The sequence below is a fragment of the Filicampus tigris genome, chromosome 3 (genome assembly GCF_054856515.1).
Source record: "Filicampus tigris isolate MCC_2025a chromosome 3, RoL_Ftig_1.0, whole genome shotgun sequence".
NCBI classification, from domain to species: Eukaryota; Metazoa; Chordata; class Actinopteri; order Syngnathiformes; family Syngnathidae; genus Filicampus; species Filicampus tigris.
In genome coordinates, this window is record NC_141219.1 from 16,264,858 (window position 1) to 16,289,382 (window position 24,525).

Sequence of the window (24,525 nt, forward strand, 5' to 3'; positions counted from 1 at the left end):
CCAAAATAATAGCGAACTGCGTTGAAATGGGTGTAATTTACACACTTTTAATCCAGAACTGTACGATTTCGTTGGCCATGACAGTTGACTGAAAACAAATTCAATTAAAATACTACCATCACCACTACTACTACTACTACTACTACTACTACTACTACTAGTAATAATAATAATAGTAATAATAATAATAATAATAATAATATGAAATTGATTAAGACCTGGATTAATAAATACATATATGTAGATTAAGTCCTGATGAGGATGCGGAAAAGGATGGTGGAAACTCAAAACACTGAGCCGTGATACTCAAAACAGAACTATCCCAAACTTTTTTCCGGCTCCACCCAATGACTTCCCCCACACTTTCATTTTTTTCCCAAGAAAAAAAAAAGTTGTATTCTTTAACCATTAACTTGAACAACATCCAAGTAAGTAATATCAAAGGGTCCATTATAACTTAACCTAAATTGTTGCATGCTTTGTAACGCGCCAAATTGTCCATCCAGTAGGACGTTGTAGAATTTACAGGAAATTCTCACGTTTCCCTTGTTTTTGTTCCAAATGCTGCTAACTAGCTTGGAACGTTAGCTTAGCTTTTTGGTAAACACGGACAACTACTATAGGGCATCTCGCGACTTGAAGGAGTAAAATGTCGATTCATAATGCTGTAGTCGACGGAAAAGTTAATTTCTTTCACGGTACCAACATACTAACTTTAACTTAGTTGTTTTTTGTAAGAGTTAGCCACGCATGGTCTTCCATGGAGTGCCTCGGGCTACGAAATTATTACATTTTCCAAACAAGCAAGGTCTCAGTTTAACATGAACGTTCACATTTTAAGGTTGTCAGGTAACATTTGAGGGGAGCCGTAAGCATGTTTCATTGCAATAGTTGGAAAGTGTGGTAGCAAAACATCTTCAGAGTGTAGCCAACAGTCATTCGCTTCCCTGCAATGCGTTAAGGAAAGTCGCGCTCACTGCAATCAAATTTTGTGATTTTTAGCCCATTTTTAATGTAAACGCTACCGGTATATCTATTCCCGTCCACAAGTCATTTTCAACATTGTTCACTGTTAACTCAACAAATGAAGTGTAAGCCCGCTCAAGAGACAAATGTGTTTTTCACTTATTACGTTTACAGATGGTCATTACTTCGCTTTCACATTACACTACTCCAACAAGTTAGCTGCATTGAGCTTTCTGGTGAAATTTCTCAATGAACGTAAAATAACCTTAACCATTACAGAGAAACTTTTTCTGAACTTATCTAAACTTTTGAACATGTGTAGTGGTTCAGTAATTTTTGCACAACTTACTGTTTTCTAACAAGGAGCTAAATAGCAAAATTCACGACAGCTCTATTTTATTATATTATTCTTTATTTTATTTTCCCCAATGAATTATTTTCCTTTCTGTTACTCTACCCATTTTTGTGTATTTCGTTTGCAACCCACTGGTGGTGTTCAATACATTGTTCTTTCATTTTCCAGCCAGATTCTCTGTGATGGCCCTCACAATGACGCAGTCGTAGCTCTGATGTTGTAGCAAAATGTCTCCCAAAGTGCCAAGCGGCCAAGGCAAAGGGGAATATTCGGCAGTTCAAGTCGCAGTCCGAGTGCGCCCGCTGCTACCCAAAGAGCTTCTCCGCTGTCACGAAAGCTGCATCACTGTGGACCCCGAACTGCAGCGGGTCACCCTCGGTCACGACAGACACTTTCTTTGCGACTTCCTATTTGAAGAAACCTGCTGCCAAGAGGAGGTTTATTCTGCGTCAGTCCAGCCGCTTATTGATGCTTTCTTTCAAGGTTTTAATGCAACAGTCTTTGCTTACGGTCAGACAGGTTCAGGCAAGACTTACACTATTGGAGAAGCTAATATATGTACGTACTGCATTTAATCATAAAACATTTAATTTGCTTTGAACCATTGTACTCAAACTAAGCCGTCCTCTTTTTTTTTTTTTATTTTGCATGCTTGGCATGTATTTTTAGCATCATTTCGTGATGAGGAGCAGGGCATCATCCCCAGGGCGGTTGCGGATGTATTCAAGCTGCTGGATGAGAACGACCTCACAGACTTCTCTGTCCGAGTGTCCTATTTGGAGGTCTACAAAGAGGAATTCAAGGACTTATTGGAGGTTGAAACCGCAAGCAAGGACATCCATATTCGGGAAGATAAGGGCAACATTGGTATGGAGTCTTTTTTCTTATGTATATACACGCTCCGGCCATGACATTAGGTATACCTTGGATCCAATCTCAGAGCTATATCAAAATCTCATTTTTGATTGACACTGTCACTGAAAGATGTTGTATGAATGAAGTATGAATGTGGTTAAAGATATGTTTTTCAGCATAAAATAGTACACAAAGTGCAAAATCTATACACAGTATACGTATTTACCGTAATAATCTATGATTAACGTTTGACGTAAAGTCAAACTGGTCATGCAAGAGGCATAATTATACAATCTGGCTTCAATTCATCACCTCACCAACTGTGTAGCTAAATTTCCTTGTCCCCAAAATGTGCGTAGGTTAAACCTTACGTTTATGTGCACACTTTTTCCCCATCAATTTTTTTTTTCCAAAAGGTCTGATAGTTTACACAGGAGGTTGAGTACACAACTGGCGCCATTTTGTCCGTGCGCAGTGTTGATGAGTACACACTCAAAAGTCACAGCTGCAGTGGAATGTGAAGATGGAGACCCCAATTGGACAAAATTAATACCAGCACCTGACCTACATGTTGTTGTGTTTAATGCAACATTGATTTTTATCGTTACTCGCTTAATCGATGGAATAATTGTGGGGATATGATGTGGCACAATTAATGCAATTAACTTATGTGTTTTCATGTTGATTTGTGTAGTGCTGTGCGGGGTCAAGGAGTGCGTAGTGGAGGGTCTCGATGAGGTGTTGAGTTTACTGGAATCTGGAAACACAGCCAGACACACTGGTGCAACCCAAATGAATCCAAACTCCAGCCGCTCGCACACCATTTTCACCTTGTACATGGATCAGCGGCGGGGAAGTTTGCGTCTCTATGGGAGTGCCGCAAGTGGCGGACCCCAAATGTTGTCTTCCAAGTTCCATTTTGTGGACTTGGCCGGCTCCGAGCGCATCTTGAGAACAGGCAACACTGGAGAAAGACTGAAGGAGAGCATACAAATTAACAGCGGCCTTCTTGCCCTTGGAAATGTCATCGGAGCCCTCGGCGACCCCAAAAGGAAAGGCTCTCACATTCCGTACAGAGATTCAAAAATCACGAGGTACTTTTCTAATAATACCCCACCACTAATAGAGCATACACATAAAATCCGCAGATTAGATTAATTGTTTTCGTCACCGTTTCACCCAGGATCCTAAAGGACTCTTTGGGGGGAAATTCAAAAACCTTGATGGTAGCCTGCATCAGCCCATCATCGTCAGACTTTGACGAAAGCCTCAATACGCTAAACTACGCCACGAGGGCTCGCAATATTCAGAATCGGGCCACAGTCAACTGCAAGCGAGAGCCCGATCGCATAGAAGGGCTGGAGCAACAAATCAAGGCCCTTCGAAGAGCCCTGGAGAACCGCCATCGCTCAGAGACCCGCATCATTTCTCACGCCGATCCCAACAGGAGGCCGCGACTTGGCGAAGGGGAGATCAGCAGACTGCAAGTGCAGGGGGCCCACTATCGAACCTGCACAGACACTGCCTACAGGTTATTACGTGATTTAGAAACAAAAGTAATTTGTAATGTAGATAGTAGCCTCATTTCCTCAATATTGCGTGTGTAATATGTCTTTCTTTTATAACACACACGTAAATATGGTAGATTGCTACGCGAGCTGCAAAGTGAAGGAGTGCTGACTGCGGAACAGAGTCTGAGAGTAAAAGAGTGGCTCGGCTCTGTGGAGGAGGAGCGTAGTCATCTGACGACCGCATCTGGACCGGACAGCGGCATCGAGAACAGCTCGACAGAGGAAAGTCTTGCTTTAAGAAGGGAAAGGCCTTCCGTCAACAACCAGGTTTGTTTCACCCAAACTCACCGGTATGCAATTTATTTGGAAATAACTTGACTGTTACTACAGTATATCAATAAAATTGAATGAAGTATTATGGATGGTTGACGTTGAGCAAATCCACAGTTGTTTTTTTTTTTCATCAATAATCAAATGACTTTTTAGCCTTAGCGAAGCGGTTAGCAACCATTAGCCCCCAAGTTTCATGTACTCAAGGCACTTACATTTGTTGACAAGTCACTTTTGAAGTCTGCATTGTTGGGATGTCTAATTACTCGCATTTAAGAGTATTAAATCACCTTTAAGCTTGTCCACGTCTCTCTGATATCACTTAAGTCATTTTAATTTTAACAATGTCCTTTCTAAGATTCAGCCTAATTGAAAATCTTGGTTCCTTTAACCTTTTGACAAGATGTTTTCAAGTGACCAAAGAAAATGTGAACATTTTTGGTCCTTTTTGAATTCCGAGCTCTGTTAAAAAACACACACATTGCGGCACATCGTAATCTCTGTTTCTGCCATGTGAACCCAGGATGCCGATTCTTTGGAGGAGAGGTGGAGCTATGATCGTGACAGTGTGAAGGACGGCGGGAAAGATGACACTGTGGCCAGGCTTCAAGCGCAGGTCTTGCGTCTGGAGAGAGAGAATACAGACTTCCTGGCAGCTCTGGAGGATGCTATGGAGCAATACAAGCTGCAGGTATGATCAAACATAGCTGTGTTCTTCCCCCCCCCCATTAGTATGGTGCTGACCATCAATAATTTGGTTTCACATCCAACGCTCAGCTTGCCACTTGATTTGCTTTTCATCAACCATGTCACAACACACCCACAGAAATGTGGTTAACCAGGATTTTCGATCACAGTTGAGTGTGTTTTCTCTCCCAGAGTGACAAGCTACAGGAGCAACAGGACCTGATTGCAGAGTTGCAGTGTCTGCTTGCCAGTCCTGACGTGCGCGGATTGGGCCTTAATTTATACTCACGGCCTCACACTGCCCCGATTACCTCCATGCATCAAAGCCAAAATGGAACTTCACAGGTAACCAACCGTTGATAGTGCACCTTAACAAGGTTTCAAGTACATAGTTATCAAAGTTTGTGCCTTTGCATTTACAGGGTGATAACCACGATGTTTCTTTCCATGAGGAGCAGATGACCGCAAGTGGAGCAGAAATTCATGGCATCAGTGAAGACGGTGCGCAGTGTAACCATCCCAGAGTGAGGCAAAGGTTTGTCTTGAAAGTCACAGTTTGCAGCTCACGCAACCAGGATACAATGTCAAACACTTAACGCACTGAATGTCTTCCATAAGCTGTGTTCCTCATGTTTTTCACAATGTCAGTATTGATGTCATATTGAGCATTTAATGGTAGGCAGGTAAACCAAACCTGGACCAAGAAGGACATGCTCATGTGTGGACGAGCACTCGGTGGTAGAGCGCTAACATCTCATCTGCCCGAACCTGACCAACGTCCCAATGTAGCCAGAAAAGCATGTGAGTTTCATCTATCTGCTTTGTGCCAAGAGGAACACATATATTTTGGCCCTCATTGCTGTAACGGCTGACTTGTAACCTGACACTCAGGTAGACCGAAGCATTTCCAAATCCTACAAACAGAAACAGAAACACGGGTCATGCAACATCTGTGTACAAATGCGCCTTGTCTTATTTTTTTGGTTACATTAACGATAGGGTTGCTTTAAATTTGGCGATAGCTAGTACTTTAACTATTTGTGACACTCTAGGTAGGCACAGCAGATACAAGATCCAAAATTTGCTTTGCATTAAGACAGCAGCACCGTGCCATTCACACATATCTTATTCCTATTCTTTTATTCCTCCCTTTTATTCCTATTTTGACATGCATCTCGTTCCACACAATTCATCTGATTTACGTTCGTTCCGGTTTCAACAATTTCCAAAAATTCACGCCACAGGGGCTGGTATTTTTCTCATTCCAAATATTCACTGTTTTCCCTAAATTCAAAATGTTTCACCCAAAAATTCATTCATTCATTCATACATTCATTCCCAATGAGGCAGAGTTTCCTATACCGGTTGTTTATCATTCATTTTAACAGTACATTCAACATTGCTCATTTACATCGTTCCCATTTGGAATTTAAATCATTCAGCTAATGCAAATCACTGGAGTGATTTTAAACTTGTCAGATATTCCTATTGACCAAAAATTAAACATTTTCACCATTATAATACCCACAAAAAATCCCTATTTAATGCCAATGACACATTCAACAAAACCAAGGCAAAATTTACATGCCCCGCAAAGAATTACAGTCATTCCCAATAACACATTCAAATTAGCACACATTACATTCATTATCATTTCGCATCATTCTATATCTTTGAATATCATTGCATATTTTTCAATATCATCCCACGTCATTCAAAATCATTCCACATTTCAATATTTTTTCATTCACCGTTTCAGCTTTCACGCACATTTTCTCCAGAAATTGCGAACGTCTAGTTACTCATACTATTCTCCATTACTTCCCAGCCAACTCCAGTGTGGGTGAGACATCCGTGCGCGATGCTCTGAGGGGCTTTGAAGGTGTTTCAGAACCGGGCCTTCTTCAGGCCCAACAGAAGATAAGGGAGCTATCAGTCACTATCCGCATGAAAGAAGAGCTCATCAAGGAGCTGGTCAAAACAGGTACACATTCAACATCAACTTCTTTCCCCCCCCAAAAAAATTCAAGCGTGCTCCCAAATTTCGTGTGACCTCTTTTACACTTCTACATGTTGTATGTGATTTACCAGGCAAGGATGCTCAGTCCCTGAACAGGCAGTACAGTCACAAGATCACAGCTCTGGAAAGCGAAGCGGTGCAGGCGCGTCAGGAGCTGCACGAGGCCCAAAGGCAACTTCAGGAACTGGAGAGGCAGGAGAGAGAGATCAGTGCCTCGGACAAGACCAGAGCTCAGGAGTGTCGACGGAAGATTGCGGCGGCTCAGAGCAAAGTTCAGGTTTGTCGCTCATATAGCCTCCTCTCAGCTGTTAAACCAATTTACAGACTTACGTTTTGTGTCAATATGAAATGATATACACGCAACAGCCACCTCGTTAGTCACTTCTTAACGAGAGCAAGAGTAGGGTTCCACATGGGTACATCGTGTTTGACAAAGGAGCTTTTTATCAAATTCTCAGTAAACAAATCCAAGGTGAAAATGGTTATCTGAACTACACTCCAACGACATCCGTACTTGTTGCAACACTACATTTGTGTGTGCAATCACTGGCCTACATCTGAGGGATCAGATTATGGGAGCACATTATTAGATGTGCATGTATAGCTAAAGAAGTTTGGTAAATGGAACTAACTTATTCTGTACATTGTCAGTTGATATTGTGAAAAGCATTTGAAGGTGTCCCTCGTAATTACCATGCCAACGTTTTTGTCGAAGGTTCTCAGCCAACGTCAGAGGGATACGGCCCATCTGGCTAATCTGCCGGCGCAAAGCGAGCGCCGGGTGCTCGAGCTGGAGCGCAGTGTTCAGTCCATGAGGCAACAACAGGAGCTTCTGCAGAAGCGACTGCGTCAGGAAAGTCAGCAGAAACGTCGTCTGGAGACTGAGATGCAGCGCAGAACTCACAGAGTCAAGGTTTTTTTTTTTTTTTTTAGTTTTGGTTTGCTTTACTTTGGACCATTTCCGTATTCAACAAAATTTAGGTATTCAGATCTTCACACTTCCTTTTTATTAGGAACTTGAGATAAAGAATGAGCAACAGCAAAAGATTCTGAAGATCAAGACGGAAGAGATTGCTGCCTTCCAGAAGCAGAGACGCAGCGGCAGCAACGGCTCGGTCATCTCGCTGGAGGAGCAACAGGTTTTAGTCGCAATTATCTTGCTGCGGTAGGCTTGAAAACTGACTGATGATGCCCTCCCGCGCCTTGTGTGAGCAGAAGATTGAGGATCAGAAACGCTGGCTGGATGAGGAAATGGAGCGTGTACTGGACCAGAGACGAGGGCTCGAAGATCTGGAAGGCGAGCTCACGAAAAGAGAGGAAATCCTGGCCAAGAAAGAAGCCCTGTTACAGGAGCGCAGTGGTCTGGAGACCAAGAGGCTCCGTTCGAGTCAGGTATTCAAACAGGAAACCGACACTTTTAACGGCAAGGTCGACGAGGGAATACCGATACGTTTTCACTGGCGTCGATCTGTCCCTGCAGGCGCTGAGTAAGGATCTGGTGACTCTAACAGGACGCATCGAGACCCTTGAGCACGAGCTGAGCGAGAGGAACGGTCTGCTTCGCAGCAGCAGTGCTCAGGACTCCCAACAGATTCGACAAGAAATCTCCAACCTGCGCCAAGAGAAAGATTCCTTGCTTAAACAAAGAGTGGAACTGGATGATAAATTGCGCCAGGGAAACCTGCTCTCACCCGAGGTCAGACTGTCCACGCTAAACATTTTAGCATGCATCTACATGTACAGTACGTGTGTATTTTATCGGTTGGGGGAGGGGCTAAATGTGCTGCCCTTACCCCTAATTGGAAGGCTGTTTTAGTCAGTTGTTTCAGGGAAAGTAGCAACCATGTCAAAATATATTTTGTTTTTATTTAAATGTATTTTATTTACTAAATAATAGTGTTTAGGGTTAGGTATTATTGTTATTATTATTGTGCCGCAGGTGTTCAAAAATGCATTTTTTCCTTTCTACCCGTTTTTTTTTTTAACACCAGTTTTTAAAATGTTGACATGCTCTTCAAAAAAAAAACCACAAGTTTTTATTAGCTCTTTTCATGAATAGTCATGCTCAATTCAATCTTATGTTAGCACCACATGACAAGTTGTTTCAGGGCACTTAGCATGTTTAGGCCAAATTTGACATAAGAATGCCTTCATAAAATGTGTGTGACCATTTTAACGTTTCATGTCAGTGTTCGCTATTATGTTCTATTTGTTGAAAAAAAAAATAATAATACTGAGAAGACCCAACTGAATGTCAGTGTAAGCTCTCAGAATATGAACCTCCAACTTTTCCCTTTGATTCAACCAGGAGGAGCGAACCCTCTTCCAGCTGGATGAGGCCATCGAAGCTCTGGATGCCGCCATCGAGTACAAGAACGAAGCCATCACCCAAAGGCAAAGGCAGCTCAGGGCGTCCGCTAGCATGCTGTCCCAATGGGAGATGAATCTCATGGCCAAACTCAGCTACTTGTCTGCCTCCGAAACCAGAGCTCTGCTGTGCAAGTACTTCGACAAGGTTTGCGGGGCTTTTTCATCTCACCCGCACGGCTGCAGTGTTGCAACGCTGCGGCGCGATTGTGTTTTCGAAACTCACTTCAATGTTATTTCCATAGTGTCAATTCGTTCACAAACGTAATCTCGAGGCTAGGGATGCGCCTATACCAGTATCGGTGCTGATATTATACATTTGTACTCGTACTGATACTCCAAAAAATGCTGTGACACTACGAATCTGATACTATTTTCCCTTATGGGCAGGAGTAGTAGGAGCCCTGTCAGCTGTGTGAAGGTACTTTAAGGCAAACATAAATGACAACACATCTCTTTAAGCGTGCTATCCAGTAATATTTAATTGCATTTTTCTGTATTTTACGACTTTTTTGTTGATTCTTTATTTATATTTGATTGTATTGTTGTATTTTAACCATGTGAAGCTCTTTGTGAGAAGTACAATATGAATACCTTTTACTTACAACACTAGCCGCCCTGGAGCCGAGCCTCTATCGCTACCTGGGCGGAGTTCATCACAAATTTTATAGGGGGATTGAATAATGAACTTGGCACAGGCGGCGAGTACTCCATTTTAAGTGCTTGTACTTGATCTGAATAAAGTAGTATCATGCATCCCTACTTGAGGCGCTTCTTGTATTGAGCAGGTTACAACCACATCAGTAGAACAATGCGCATAACATGATAGTGTGTAGTGACTGTAGGGCTGATACAATCTTCTTGCGCAGGTGGTGTCCCTGCGCGAAGAGGAGCGAAAGCTACAACTTGCGCTCGCCGAGCTGGAAATGCAGCTGGAGGAACAGCAGCGGCTGGTGCAGTGGCTGGAGAACGCTCTGGATCGCACACAGCTCGACACGGACCGTAGGCTCACACAGCAGCAGAAGGAGCACGAGAGGAGCGTGCAGCTCTTACTGCAGCAGTGTCGAGGTGTGTGTCGCACACAATGTGTTCTATGCCGGACCACTAGTTGAAACACGGCATTCTGATTAATATTGCGTTTGTGTAATATGAGTTAAGGAGCAAAATCCACCCTTTTTAGCCATCTCAGGGGGCAGCCATTTCGTCACTTCTGTCGACTGAAAATGACATCACAACTACCCAGGGTTCAGGTAACGACCAATCACGGCTCAGCTTCAGAAAACAGGTCAGCCGTGATTGGTTGTTACCTGAGCAGTTGTGATGTAATTTTCAGTCAACAGAAGTGGCAAAATGGCCGCCCCCAGAGAAGGCTAAAAATGGGTCGATTAACTCTTATCCCACAAACGCAATATTTATCAGAATGCTTTGTTTCAACTAGTGGGCTTGCATAGAACATATTCTTGAAAGAAAATATGTCTGGGTTGACTTCCACTTTAACGTGTCCATTTTAACGTGTTTTCAAATTAAGATTCTGTAAATAGAACATCTTTCATTTCCAACACACAAGTATTCACGTCATTCGAAATTAATTTTTCAACATTCAAAAAATTCCCACATACCAAAATTCCCCATTTTCTCAACATATTGCACTTTTATTGCATTTTTTTTTTACTAATATTGTTCCACATCATACAACATTATTCCATTTCATTCAATATCATTCCGCATCATTCCATATTTTTCAGCCTTCCAACTTTCACATGCAATTCCTCCATGACTTGCATTTTCTAGTTTTTATTAAGGTCTTTACTAAGCTGGTAGAGTTTGCAAACTCGTCTGTGTCCACTCAGAGCAAATGGACGAGGGCCTGGCAGGAAGGCAGCGGCAGTACGAGGGATGGATCCACGGCCTCAGCAAGGAGCTTAACCACTACAAGGCAGCAAATCTGGAACTGAGCAATAAACTGAGGGAATTCTGCATCGCTTCCAGCCAAAAGGAGCAGGTCAAAGGTAAATTTCAAGTATGAGTTTCATCCTTAGAAATAGGATCAGCCACAATCTACTTTTATTCTAACTGCCCTATTTGTTGTTGCTATGCTTCAGTGGTGCCATGTAACGGAAAACCACTAGCTGTCAGTAACTTGGACAACCATGGGGGAAGAGGGACAGCAATGGGTGAAAAACCTCCAAAGTCCAGAGAGGAAATGCGGGAGCTGGTGAATGCCCCTCTTCCATCCATATGGAGGCGCTCTTCTCTCCCCACCGAGGAGCCCGCCATCATGGAGGAGCTGTGGCTCCGAACGACCTCCGATGGTCCCATCAACCGTGTAGTCCAAACTGGGTTGAACTCGTCCAGCGTTCCGACATTGCTGCCCGCTATGAAGTCTCGGAGGGAGTCCCGCCGCAGCAGCCTTAATGTCGGCCCACTCAATTCAAACAATGCTTTCATAGACTTGAGGAAGAATCATGCCTGAAAAACTTTTTTTTTTTTTTATTGTAGAATAGCTTTGTTATTGTTCACTAAGGTTTCCAAAAGAATTGCAATTTTGTATTTTTATATATTTGTATTTAATTGTTTAATGGACAGATTTTTATACAAAGCACTTTGACTATGGTAGTTTCTGTGTTAAGATGTATTAGGTATGGCCCTATAAAGTTGAAAAGGCTCATGTCAGTTGATACAAATTAAGGCTTGTTTTATGGTCTTATGATTAGCAGCAGAGGTGGTAAAAGAACTCACATTATGTACTTTAGAAATACAAATACTTGTGTAAAAAAAGACTGGGGTGAAAGTAGATGTTCTGAAGTAAAAGCTTCCAACCATGATTGACTGAACCTATTTGATTGAGGTTTTTTTTTTAAACATATCTTGTCATTCGTGGGGTTTAAAAAAAAAAGGAATAAGCATATTCTGCCAAAGTAAAGTACAGATATCCTTTTCAAATTAAAAGTAAAAAGTAATCCAAAAAAATAAATACTCAAATGCATGCAGGTTGAAAAAAGTAACAAGCCTATTTTGACAAAGTTAAGTAAATATACAATAGATATCTGTTTTCAAGTACAGGGAGTAAAAGGAAAAAGTCATTACAAAAAATAATGTGCATGTAAAGTACAGATGCATACAAAAATTTGACCCAAGTATGGTAACGGTACGTGTGTTCACTTCTCCGCTGGTTGAAAGTATATTAATAATAATTATATTTAATCTGCTAAAATACTTGTGGCCTTTATGTTATAGTTTAATACATTTGTTTCTCATTTGCTCTCTTGCCGCCAATTTTGATTTGTATGGCCTTAAAGTGTTTTTCATGCAGACATTTACTGTAATCGTGATTTCAGTGTAGGGTAACGGACTTTCGCCTTACGTGCAAATTCAGGTCATGTCGCCACTCGACACCGTCGGACCAAACTCCGCTGTAAACCGAGGACTACCGGTACACTGGAGTTGTCTTTAATATTGGCAGTACACTGAACTGCACAGCAGAGGGGTGTGTAACCTAACCTCAGTGCACGATTGCTTCAACCAAGTGCAGACAAATATTCAAGTGAATGGGCGCGTGATGTAATGTTGCAGCATCATTGAAACAGGGCTCTGTGTGTAAAATAAACTGCTGTGTTAAATATATGTTGTAGTCATTCAATAAGTGTTACTTCCAAAAAAAAAGTACATTTTTTTTCTTCAGTGCAAATCATATTGGCTCACCTTTGAATCCACCTACATGGCTAGAAACAAGACGCCTGCAAGTCCTTAAATGTCGTATCAAACCTCGTCCAAAGTTATCAACTGCATTTAATTGTTTCTGTGTGCGAATTTTGCACTGAAGTGAGTTTTGTAGATTTAAGTGCCAAGACTTCAAACTGCGGAGTCATGTGACTAATTCTATTTGGATCAATACAGGTTTTAGTACTGATTCATACGATTGGGCAGTAGCGAGAACTACATAAAATACCAACTCATCATATTAAAACTGTTGGCTGAAATTAATACCATGAAATGTAAGAACCTTAGTTTTCTTGTGTTGCAAAAGCTCTGATTTTCCTGCTTTAGGACCTCAGTTGAACCACCGGATCGATCTACAAAATTCTGAAAACTGTTTCAGTGTTGATAAAAACGTACCATTATATTTGTGTAATCATGTTTCAGCTAATTCCTTTGATCTCATTAGGTTTGTTGTTACATTTCTGCTCCGAATCTTGAAGGCCGTTTTGGAAAGTTTTCTGAGTATCATCTTGTACGTACCAGAAGACTTTTTGTCCTCTAGTAAGACAATTCAGAAGACTTGTCGAACGACTACATGTTCCAAATGTCCAAAGCAGTCTTTCTGCATATTGACAGTGGGCAGCAAATGTATTTCCCCTTTCGAATCGTCCTCTTTAAAGTCTGAAATATGAATACTGTATACATCCATTACTGCAAGATTTTACCGTTAAATCACTGCACTTTGCTGGCTTCTATTAATCTGCCTATGTGCATATTGAAACGTCATATCAATCATCTTCATCAACTTGTGATGTCTACTCTAAATTAATGTCACAACGCCAGTTGCTTCAGACAGATCTAAAATAAATGTTCCGAGGAAGTTATTAATCAAAACTGTTCCACTGGAGGCGAATCGTTTTCTGATTGGCGAGTCTGGAACGTCCCTCGGTGACGTCATGCGGACCAGGGGGAGGAGTTCGTGGGTGGCGAAAAGAGGACGAGAGGAGGCGACAGGCTGCATTGGAGGCTCCATCATCAGGGAGCGCGATACTAAACAGCCTCCGCACCCGGGAATGAGGGCGCCTTCTCGGCCACTGAACGCGCGCGTCCTCCTCTTGCGGGCCTGGAAGCCCACGAGACGGATACAAAGATTGGGAGCAACCTGCAGCTTCTTTCCACGGGCCACCGAGAGCATGTGGTCCCATATATCGATCCGATCACCTGTTTGTCACACCTGGAACCGGAAGGATGCTCTATGTCCACGAGCACATGTGGTGGATGTTGGAGGAGGAGGAGGAGGAGGAGGAGGAGGAGGAGGAGGAGGCTGGGGGGGCTCCACGCATGCGGCAGGTGGACATCTTGTACGGATGCGTGTAAGTTAACGTTCCCGTGGTCTTGTTTGTGCACGTATTCTGTCGTCGTTTCCATCAAAGCTGACATCACGCTGTTCCTCACCAAGACAGGCATCAAACATTTAAATGTATATATAAATATATATTTCACAATAGTCCTGCTTGCCGAGACCACAATTTGTGTCTTGGAAATATATATTTAATTGATTATTATTGTAATGTGTTGATAATATCCTGAGATTTGTCCTTGTGATGCATGCCCTGTTTCCCAGATACGTCCCATGATTATTGTGGATTAGCTACTCCATAAATTGAAATGGTATTTTAAAATTATTTTTATTATCATATTGTGATAAATATATTGACAGCCATGCAAAGCCTTGTGTACTTTTAGGTGCAATGTGTTTTATTGAAGGCATCCGTGCAGGCAAAAAAATAAATAAATCAAATTCAAATTAAGTGTCGCCTCAAAATACTGAAATGATTGAAATATCTTTCCCCCTTTTGGGGCCTATGATTGTAACCAAAACAAGTGTGTGTAACAATAGAACATAATTGTTATTTTTGACAGCCAGCCAACTACAATATAAATCAATGTATGTATTAAATGCTAGAAAGAGGTCACACTCGACTTAAATCACTTCGATTTAAAGACAATGAGTGCATTTAGAATAACTTTGTAAAGTAAAGTGCAATGTGGGCTGTGCGAGCTTGTTGGGCCTGTTGAATTTTATAATGAACACATCCCTGTAATGAAATTCACCTTCATATTTTTTTTGTGTGTGTTTTGTCCCCATGCAGGAAGGAGCACACACGCTTACGCACACACACTTGTGTGCTGTGATGGCAAAGAACAGAGCCTGTTCCTGTCTTTGGTTATCTAGCTGTATGAGTGTTAATCATCCATCATAAAGCTAGATAACCGAAAGTAGGAATGACCTTCAAACCTTCCTGAGACAAGAGGGCAGAAGAAAAACAAGAGATGCACTTGCTCTTCATTAGGTAGGTTTGATTTTTGTGAGTATCTACATGTAGTTTTTCTCTTTTGTAAATATGAAGATTGACTAATTTGACAAAGGCTTCATGAAGACTCAAGGCCTGATCAAAACTTCACTCGCCACCCACCTGGGTCTGAATCAGTTTAGTATTCATATTCATATACATATATATTCATATTCTTCCAATTATTACCTGCCGCCTGAGTCGATCCCATACTTCACATATGTTTCTGTCAACTGAAAGTACTAAATTGGGCGATTTGTGCATTGATTTAATTTACTGTACGTGAAGTAATAGAAAAAGACTAAAAAGTGTGTTCTTCATTTCACAAAATGATTTTCCATCCATATATTTTCTGTACTGCTAAGCTTCACCAGTCTATTTACAGTAAGCTAAATACAAGTTGTTTTCAGGTACTTAAAAAAGAGGGAAAAACTTGCTGATTTAAAAGATGAACACATTAGCGCAGGCACTCACACCCTTAAAACTTGTGGGTTCAAAATTACAATTTTTACCCCAAATTGGGTTGTTTTATCAACCCATCACCTTTAAAGGTGCAGTACGCCAATAATAGCAGCATTTAGCCTAATTGCTAAACAAAGGACATCATCGTAAAGGCTTCAACTAATATATTTGTATTTTGTATATTTGACACTAGGCATTACAAACGTGTAATACATTCCCTCCTTCCTATTACACATGTAAATGATGAAGGACATGTATCGTTTCTTTCATTACATGGGAAAGTGAATCTTCATATTTCAGCATAAGCAACCGACAGTCAAGTGACTGCCCATCAGGAAAAGAAGAAATAAAACAAAAAAGAAATGAGTGATAAAAAATCCCCATTAGTGTTGTCTGTTGATTTTTTTATCCCATAATGAATTCAGTTATCCTAAAAAAAAATGGTGTAAGCAATTTCTAATAAATGTCGTTACTTTTCAACCGTAGAATAAAACATGCTAAGAGACAATCTTTCAATCCTTCTTTTCTCCTCCAAGCTGCAGGCAGACAAAGCAATGCGTCACACAAATGAAGGCCTCGTGGCCTGATTGAGACAGCACGTGCATGCCCGCTGCTAGCATGATTTCGTCAGCCATCTTAACATTTTGCCTGCCTGCATGGTTGTGGACATGCAAAAGCTGCCATACTTAATTGGCACTATTCAGGCTTTAAGGCCTATTGTGTGCGGTGGGATCTCACTAAGTGGAGATTCACGATGAGGTCACCTTACTGAGGCCTCTCACAGGTCACACTCGATGAAGCAGATTTGGTAACCTACAGTTGGTTATGCATCTCATTATAATGCAATTACAGTATAACCCTTTAGGTTTCATTAGTGAAGAAAGTACGGTAAATGATGATACTGCACCTAAAAGGAATAATAATGGAAAAAGTTAGACTAAAGTACAAATCAAGGAAAGTACATCCTACTAATTAATTATCATAAATGGAATGCAAATGACTAAAATAATGAAATGAAATAATGACAACTATTAAAATGGTGAATAAGTAAAAGTTTGAGTCATTTTACAAGTACAGTATATGTTTGGAAATGACAAAATCATATCAAACATGCTTGCATATAACAAAGCATTCTACATTTACTTTATACATTCCATAATACTGTCACCATGACAGACTAAACGCTGATGTGTTTATGAAACTGCCAACTAAATATACAAATTAAATATATAAAAAGCACTAGTTGCCCAAAATATTAATAACATTTATAAATGATTACAATAATACACTATAATAATCCCAAAGTAACATTCCTATCCCACTACAATGTATGCTTTTTTTTTTTTTTAAGAATAAACTTCTCCTGAGTTAGGTTATATCTTACTTTCAATAATAATGAAGAATAATAGTGATTTTCTTTGTTTTACTTTACAATTTAAATTCATGTCTCGTTTCACAAATGAAGGCAATTTCCTTTACTGTAAATGTTAGTTGCTTCACACTATTACATGTATAATGTGCCATTATTGTTATTGTTATTATTATTATTATTAATATGATTATTATTAGTATTATTATATTTTTCACTAGCTAAATGCATTTCAAAACAGTTTTTACCAACTTTCCATCATGTTAAGCAGTGTTTTTGTAATTATTATATTGTGGTAGGTTTTTGGGGGAACCAAAATCTGCACTTCAAATGACGTATTTCTGATCATCTGAACAAAGGTTTTGATATAGCTTTTTAATGTTTGTAATTCCATAAATTGTACATGTGTGCTAAACGGAAAAAATGTGCCAATGGGGATGGGAAAACATGGTAAATGTCAAACGCATGCAGGCCTCTCTGGTGTGTTTTAAATCACAACTAAATGTGAGGAGGAATGTGAAACGGAATTTTATTGCTTTTGGGTTGTAGCTTCTAAATTTGGAGTACATTACAAAAAAAAAAGCTTGAGAGTGTCCTCGTTTTTCTGTTTGTCACGCTTGCAAAAATAGAGTGGATTAAAAGGTAGTGATACTTGGAACGGAATGTTGATGAAGCGCAAAGCACTACGCCATGCTGCATACTCGCTGAAATGTGGGCGGGTGCCTTTGCGTTGAATCTTTGAACACGAACGTACATTGTATTTTTAAAAAGCGCCACAGACCCTACATAATAATTCCACATCAATATTTTGTGCTTCAAGGAAAAGGAAAAGAGAGAAATTATGTCTTCACTTTGCAAAAAAAACCCCAAAAAACAAAACAAAACAAAACAAAAAAATCCCAAGAGATTATCACGTCCGAAAATGAAGCTCATACAACAGCACAGCTAAAACAAACAACAACAACACACACACACGCACACAAAAAAACCCCACGGCTCATTAACATAATTGCATAGAAACGAGTGAATCGGAATATTTAAAGGCACAGCAACACATTTTCAAAAACACCCGCGCATAAAAGATAATAATGCTCACTTGTGCAGAGATTATTTGTAGTTTGCACAGGACTCCGGTATCAAAAATTTGAGACGTCATTAGTTGTAAAAAATGTAAAGGCACAATTTTGTTTTATTTATTTGTATATTTATTTATTCATTTATTTATTTATTTATTATTTTTTCAACCTTTTTTTTATTATACTTTTTTAATAAGGCTTTTCTTGTATTACCGTTTTGGTTATACTTCCCTAATTTATGTCAGAATGTTGTTCATGTGCCACCTGTTTTTTTGATTCGGTCATATTTCAAATATCATAAAGTGAAGTTATTTTCCGTAAAATGTTCCATCCATTCAGCATTTTCTTTTATGTTAGTGGTAGATAGATTCCAGTGGAATGTTGAACAGAATGCAAACTGTCCCTGTAATTAATCCCCCGAAGAGATACAGCACATTCATAAAATGCTCTGTGGCAGGGGTCACCCACAGGGCGACCTGGATGCGGGCACCAGGTAGCTCCCGACGAGCACATGAGTAGCCCAAGGCCTGTTTTAAAAATAGCGCACCAGTGATGGGACATTGTAATTTCCTAGGAATGTTGTAGGTGCGATCATTTCAAATGTAAACACTTGCAGAGATTTATAGCAATAGTATTGATTTTGGATATTTATCTTAACATTGATTTGAATGTACCAGTCTTCACCTACAATACAGTGAATATCATTGATCATGAACGATAACATAGAATAATAGGTTATTTGAATACATTTGATATTTCAGATGTGTGTATCAAACCGATGGCCTTTGCATAATCCCGTTTCAAAAGGGTTGGCGACCCCTAAATTAGACCCAGAAAAGACAACGCATACGTGATCTTTATTGTGTCATAAACTGCCGTAATTGATCACCACTATATGGAAGTCATCTTAAGACTCCCTTGGCCTCATTTAAGGGTCATATTGGTAAACATGCGCCTCATCATGCACATTATCATTCTGAACGAGGCCTTGCTCCACAATGGCGGCTTTGTGCGTGGGCCATTCGACAAAGGCAGGCCTGCGTCGTGTCTGTGTAAGCGTGTGTTCGAGTATGTGTGTGTGTGTGTGTGTGTGTGTGTGTGAGTGTGTCTGTTCCTGTGAGAAAGCGAAAGAGAGAGAGAGAGAGAGAGAGAGAGAGGGCTGCAGGGAAGCCTGGGTAAAGAGGTGGGAACCACGATCCAGACAGCAACAGACGTCTCCTGAAAAGTCAGCTTTTGTCTTACCGCCTCTTTATGTCGGCGTGACACTTTCTCACCGTGAGTGTGCGCGTGCGCGCGCGCGCGCATGTGTGAGTATGTGTGTAGCTCTGTGCATAGTTGTGTACTGTATGCTTCATACTTCATTTGGACCAGTGATTCTTAAAGTGTAGCATGCATAGTTTATCTCTAGTGTTATGCAAAACACAGTGAATTAAATACAAATAAAATTGACAACATTTAAGAAATGAAATACAATCAAACATATTAGAATGAAGCTTAAAGTTATGCTACCCATGTTTAAAATCAGCTACAGTTGGGTTTTTTGTTTTTTTTATAGCTTTTCAAGTACAATAAAAACAAATGTACAGTTCAGTTGTATTTAAGTATTGTACTTTTAAATACAATACTTAGGACAGAAGTGAGTATTTGTGAGCAACAGTACTGTACGGTTTCATTTCTAGAAAGAGTACTAAATAGGGCTGTTCGATTTTGCCTAACAAGAAAATCCCGATTATTTTCTCTCAAACCCGATTTTACGTTTACAATTACGATTTCTTTGTAAAATAAAAAAGAATGAAAAATGAAGTATTTTGAATGTCTTTTATCTAAACTGAATTTTTCTTTCTTTGAACTCAAAATGCCAGTCAATTTAACTTAATACACACATTGGGATTAACAGCACTTTACTTACACAATAGATTTCAGATTTATTCTTAATTAAACCAATAATGAAAGAAGAAAGTGCATATAGCATCCGAAACGAAATCATCAAGATGAGAGAAGGTAGACAGTCAAGTCTGTAAACCAAACAGTCTGTCAGCAAGTCATTTTGCCAACCAACTAGTGACTAGCCTTTCACATTTCTCCTTAATCTTACTTAAACATAAATCAATGATTAGTGCAAAACTGTCACTCAATAATACAATGCACTGTCAAGCTTAAGTGGATGCATAGTCTGTCTGGCCAGAGGTTCGTTGTAGAGGAGAAAAAAAGTGACGCCTTTCAGACGTTGAGTTACTTGCTCACGGGTTGTATTGTACATGCGGGGCACACACTACGCTACAGATCTATTTTTGCCCGATTTATTAACTAAATGCTCACTTGCCTGAGCAAATAGCAGAATCGCCGGTAGCCATGGATGTTGTCATTGTTTCGGACTGCGCGCTCGTGGGAGGAAGCGGAAATGCAGAGGAAACTACGGTGACTTAGATACACCAAAAATAACAAAATCGAACGTGCCGATTTGAACGTTTTTAAACATCGTTTTTAAACATCGTTTTATCCAGAAAATTCGGTTACGATTCAAAACCGCTTGATCGAGCAGCCCTAGTATGAGTGTAGCAGAACAGTCACCAAGTGGTGACAGAGGAGTTTAAGGTGGAGGTTGGGCTGCATCAGGGATCAGCTCTAAGTCCCTTCCTCTTTGCAATAGTGATGGAGAGGCTGATAGCCGAAGTTAGACTGGATCATGATGTTAGCCGATGACAGCAGAAGTATGACAGAATATATACAGTATGCGTGAATGAGAGAGGTGGAGGAGGAAGGGTGAGGCTAGAGAGAGAAGAGATAGTTAGGGTCAACAGTCCAGAGCAACGGTTAGTGTGGTAAGGAGGTGAAGAAACAGATCCGAGCAGGTTGGAACGAGCGGAGGAAAGTGTCAGGGGTGTTATGTGATAGAAAAGTCTCCGCTAGGATGAAGGGGGAAAGTTTATGAAACAGTGGTGAGGCCGGCCGATGATGTACGGAGTAGAGACAGCAGCACTCAAGAAACGACAAAGCAGAGCTGGAAGTGGCGGAGATGAAGATGTTGAGGTTTTCTGAGCATTTTGGGAACTAAACTTTGACCTGTGCTTCGTGCACTCAAAATGGACGCACCTGGTGGGAAAAGGACCATAAAGCCTACATAACAAACAGTCATTTATAAAAAAAGTCTAATTGCTAAATAAAATACAATAAACAGACTTTATTTTAAAGGCTTGAGTGAACGCAATTTGGGTATGGTGAAGTTTTGTAAATGTTGCCATGTGGCAGCAGCACTGTGGCTGCCTGGTCTAGTAAAACTGATGGAGAACCGCCGATCTGTCTGTCCACCCACCAGGACACCGCAGCTGCCAATCCCGCCTTAATCCGGGGATAAACCTGATTATCCCACTCCGGCTTGTTCTTGTCTTTGTAACACTGACGGGGGACCTTTCACACCTCTTTTTTTTTCCCATGGTCGAGTGGGTCGGAGCTGTTAAGACCCCCAGTAGAGACGTGTGGTCGCCATTCATTGCTTTTAACTGCAGCAGGGTGCTAAATTTTCAATATTATCAATATTGAGATGAGAGGGCGTATCATTTTTAAAATATTTTTACCGATCCAAGCTAATATTTATACATTAGTGTTTTAATTCATCTCATTGAAAGTTTGTTTTGACCATTATAAGAAGCATCTGAGTGAGTAAGATCATAATCATCTTTTACATGTATTCATTTCAAACTACACGGAACCCTGCATATACTCATTTGGCATCCGTGACGACGTTTATCCCCGTTTTTTCAGTTATTTTTTCATGTTACTTTTTTTTTCAATGCATTATAATGGGCATCAAGTGTACGCAGATTTTCACCGTTTGCAGGTTTTGCTATCCAACCGCAAGTGGCAGGGGGTCCACTTCACAAAAAGCACAAAAGCATCCGAGGATGCATTTCCATTCCTTCCCGCCAGTGACTCAGACTGCCAGTCAAGTTCAAGTTCACAGGATAGAAATGTCTGGACTCTTCATTGACTGTTTCTGCTCCCCCTTTTGAACCCCGCCCCACTCTTGCCGTTAAGATGACAGAGGGGCCATGGCGTTGTTATGGCAGCAGGCTGGACGGCCTGACTATGTGTTAGTGAAAAGGACAGCCTGTCACAAACACACATTGAGGGAGAGAGAGGGGAGACGTAGGGTCCCCCAACAGCTGTGCAAAAATTGCCCCCCGCCGACCTTCGAGAACCCCAAAAGCATCCACCCACCCGCTGAATCACTCGCCTCCTCCCACCCATCAGGCCTTTCAAATGGCACCAGGACCCTGGGAACACCGGGAATGTCACATTCATCATCCTCACGCGGCCCTTTCTCACAATTCTTTGCATCCCTCGTCACCACACACACGCACACGCACACACGCCCAAAATGATTTCAAATCACCCCCCGTCCTCCCCCCTAATGATTTCAAATTCAAAATCAAAAACGGAAATGACAAAAAAAACAGTGCACGGGCAAAAGAGAGTTTTTTTTTGTTGCGGTTACATTAAGTGGCACATGAAAAGCAGCTCATTTGCATAAACTGAATGCTGTCTGAGGGGTTGAGTTGGGGTAGTGGGGACACAGCCACTCTGAGAAGAAGCATGATGCTGCATTGAGGAGTGGCGGCAAGAAAGCCGAGCTGTCAACAATACAGAGGGTGGAAAATGCCGAAAAAGAAGCAAACATTTGGATCTCTCTTATCTTCTAAATGCTGCCAAGTAATGGAAGTATGTCTCTGCCATTTGAGTTTGAATTTTAATAAAGATGTTGATTTTTTTTATACAATTTTTTTCACCATTTAATTTCTAATGCTGATTTTTTTGGGTGTGTGTAAATAAAAATAAGTGGAAAAAAGTCGACATCTCAAATTCAGATGGCGTACACAGATTTTTTTACTAAAAAAGTAATGTATTAAAAAAAACATCACATTCAGGACGCTGAATTGTATTACACAGATTTTGTGGGATATTTGAAAAATAAATAAATTCAGCAATAGAAATAAAATGATAAAATAAAAATTGGTGTCAAAAATGTGGGCTTCAAAATCATATTCAAACTCGGATGGCACTAAAATACCACAAAAGATCTTTTTTGCAGATTTTTCTTTCTAAAAAAAATCTATGAAAAAAAAAAATCATTCCGATTTCAGGTGGCACAGATATATATGTTTTAGTATTTTTGTGCCATCTGAGTTTAACATTGAATTCAACACCTTGAATTAAAAAAAATAAATCTTTACCATTCAAAAATAGAACATAAGTCAACATCTTACATTCAGATTCAGACTTAGATGGCACAAAAGTATCACAAGATCTCGCACTGAACTTTGTTTTTTATGATCAAGATTTTGAATTCAGAATTGACTTTGAAATGTGATTGTAAAAAACGGAATCTGTACTAAAAATACAAATTCAAACTTTTTTTTTTTTAGGCTGTTGATTTGACTTGCTCATGAACTCTATCCAGTTTCACACTGAACCTGTGAAAAATGGTGTCGCTCTGGAATCACTTGTCACAACTCTAAAAGTGTTATTGTTGTGTGTAAAAGTCCTAACATGACCTATTTTTGTCTTTTCAGGAAAAGCATCAGCGGATCCCACTATGTTGTGGACTGTCATCCAAGTGCCTATCTAGTGCAAATGCAGTTTAAGGACATTTCAACTGTCACGTCTCAGAACTTGAAGCACAAGCAATGCTCAGACTTCACCTATAAATGACTGAAACGCCAATATGGAAGAAAACATGACATCTGAACTGAATCATGTTTGAATGTTCATTTTAATGTCATGTCATTGTATGAGAACATAATTCATATAAATACTCTTTTCTATTATTGTATGGTTTGCATTCCTTTTATCATCTTTTATTTGCAGTAAAATGAATTGATATAAGAATTACAATTATTTTCTGAAGATCTTTTTATTGAAATGTTGTCACACAAAGTTCTGCTCTTGCAAATAAAGAGGCGTAACAACTTATTGTGAAAGAGTTATATTTATGTAATGGTGAATCCATATTATAGTACAATAGATGTGATCTGGTCAAAGACTGAGTTGAGGTTCTATTTAAGTGACATTTTCATTCATTGGTTTCTCAAGCGGTCTTTTCAAAGCGTTAGCGTGACAACGCAAGACAACAGATCGACAAATGTTCACATGATGTCCAAAGTGAGTTGGACAGAAGAGTCGTGACCTTTCGCTCTCCTGGGACACGGATTGACTTTACTCAAGTCGCCACACACGTGCTGCTTCCTCACAGGGGTCGTGTTTTTGTTGACCCTCACTCTTTAACCAAAGGAATGACTGAATAATAACAGCGTGTGGTGTATGGAAGGTCAAATGTCATGTTCAATTCTTGCTATGGCGTTGCTGCAGAAGAATGAAGAATTCATATTTTGAATTCCTCTAAATGTGACGTCATGTCCGAAAAGTGCATTTGAAAATGGACCAGAGACAGCTGTCGCCTTCACCCGGCTTAATTAG

The 24,525-nt window shown here is 40.3% G+C and overlaps 1 protein-coding gene and 1 long non-coding RNA gene across 5 annotated transcripts; both read left to right on the top strand.

Moving 5' to 3' along the window:
- The first annotated feature begins 277 nt into the window (after nucleotides 1–277).
- kif7 (kinesin family member 7) lies at nucleotides 278–11,929 on the top strand. 4 transcript variants are annotated; one of them, XM_086026336.1, is made up of 20 exons: nucleotides 278–428; nucleotides 1,490–1,879; nucleotides 1,991–2,188; nucleotides 2,871–3,270; nucleotides 3,360–3,707; nucleotides 3,822–4,014; nucleotides 4,541–4,708; nucleotides 4,897–5,049; nucleotides 5,127–5,239; nucleotides 5,384–5,505; nucleotides 6,533–6,688; nucleotides 6,796–7,001; nucleotides 7,440–7,637; nucleotides 7,738–7,863; nucleotides 7,940–8,116; nucleotides 8,205–8,420; nucleotides 9,033–9,239; nucleotides 9,961–10,159; nucleotides 10,942–11,100; nucleotides 11,194–11,929. In XM_086026336.1, the coding sequence occupies exons 2-20, from the start codon at nucleotides 1,549–1,551 to the stop codon at nucleotides 11,562–11,564; spliced, it is 4,041 nt and encodes a 1,346-aa protein (XP_085882462.1). In that variant the 5' UTR covers nucleotides 278–428; nucleotides 1,490–1,548; the 3' UTR covers nucleotides 11,565–11,929. The 4 variants fall into 4 exon arrangements, with proteins under 4 accessions (XP_085882462.1, XP_085882465.1, XP_085882464.1 ...); XM_086026339.1 differs by having other exon boundaries at nucleotides 5,163–5,239; XM_086026338.1 differs by having other exon boundaries at nucleotides 361–428; nucleotides 1,494–1,879.
- A 2,134-nt stretch (nucleotides 11,930–14,063) lies between these two features.
- Nucleotides 14,064–24,019, top strand: LOC147150070 (uncharacterized). Its single transcript, XR_015086319.1, has 3 exons — nucleotides 14,064–14,163; nucleotides 14,944–15,144; nucleotides 23,622–24,019. It is a non-coding gene; the product is annotated as an uncharacterized LOC147150070 (long non-coding RNA).
- The last annotated feature ends 506 nt before the right edge of the window (nucleotides 24,020–24,525 follow it).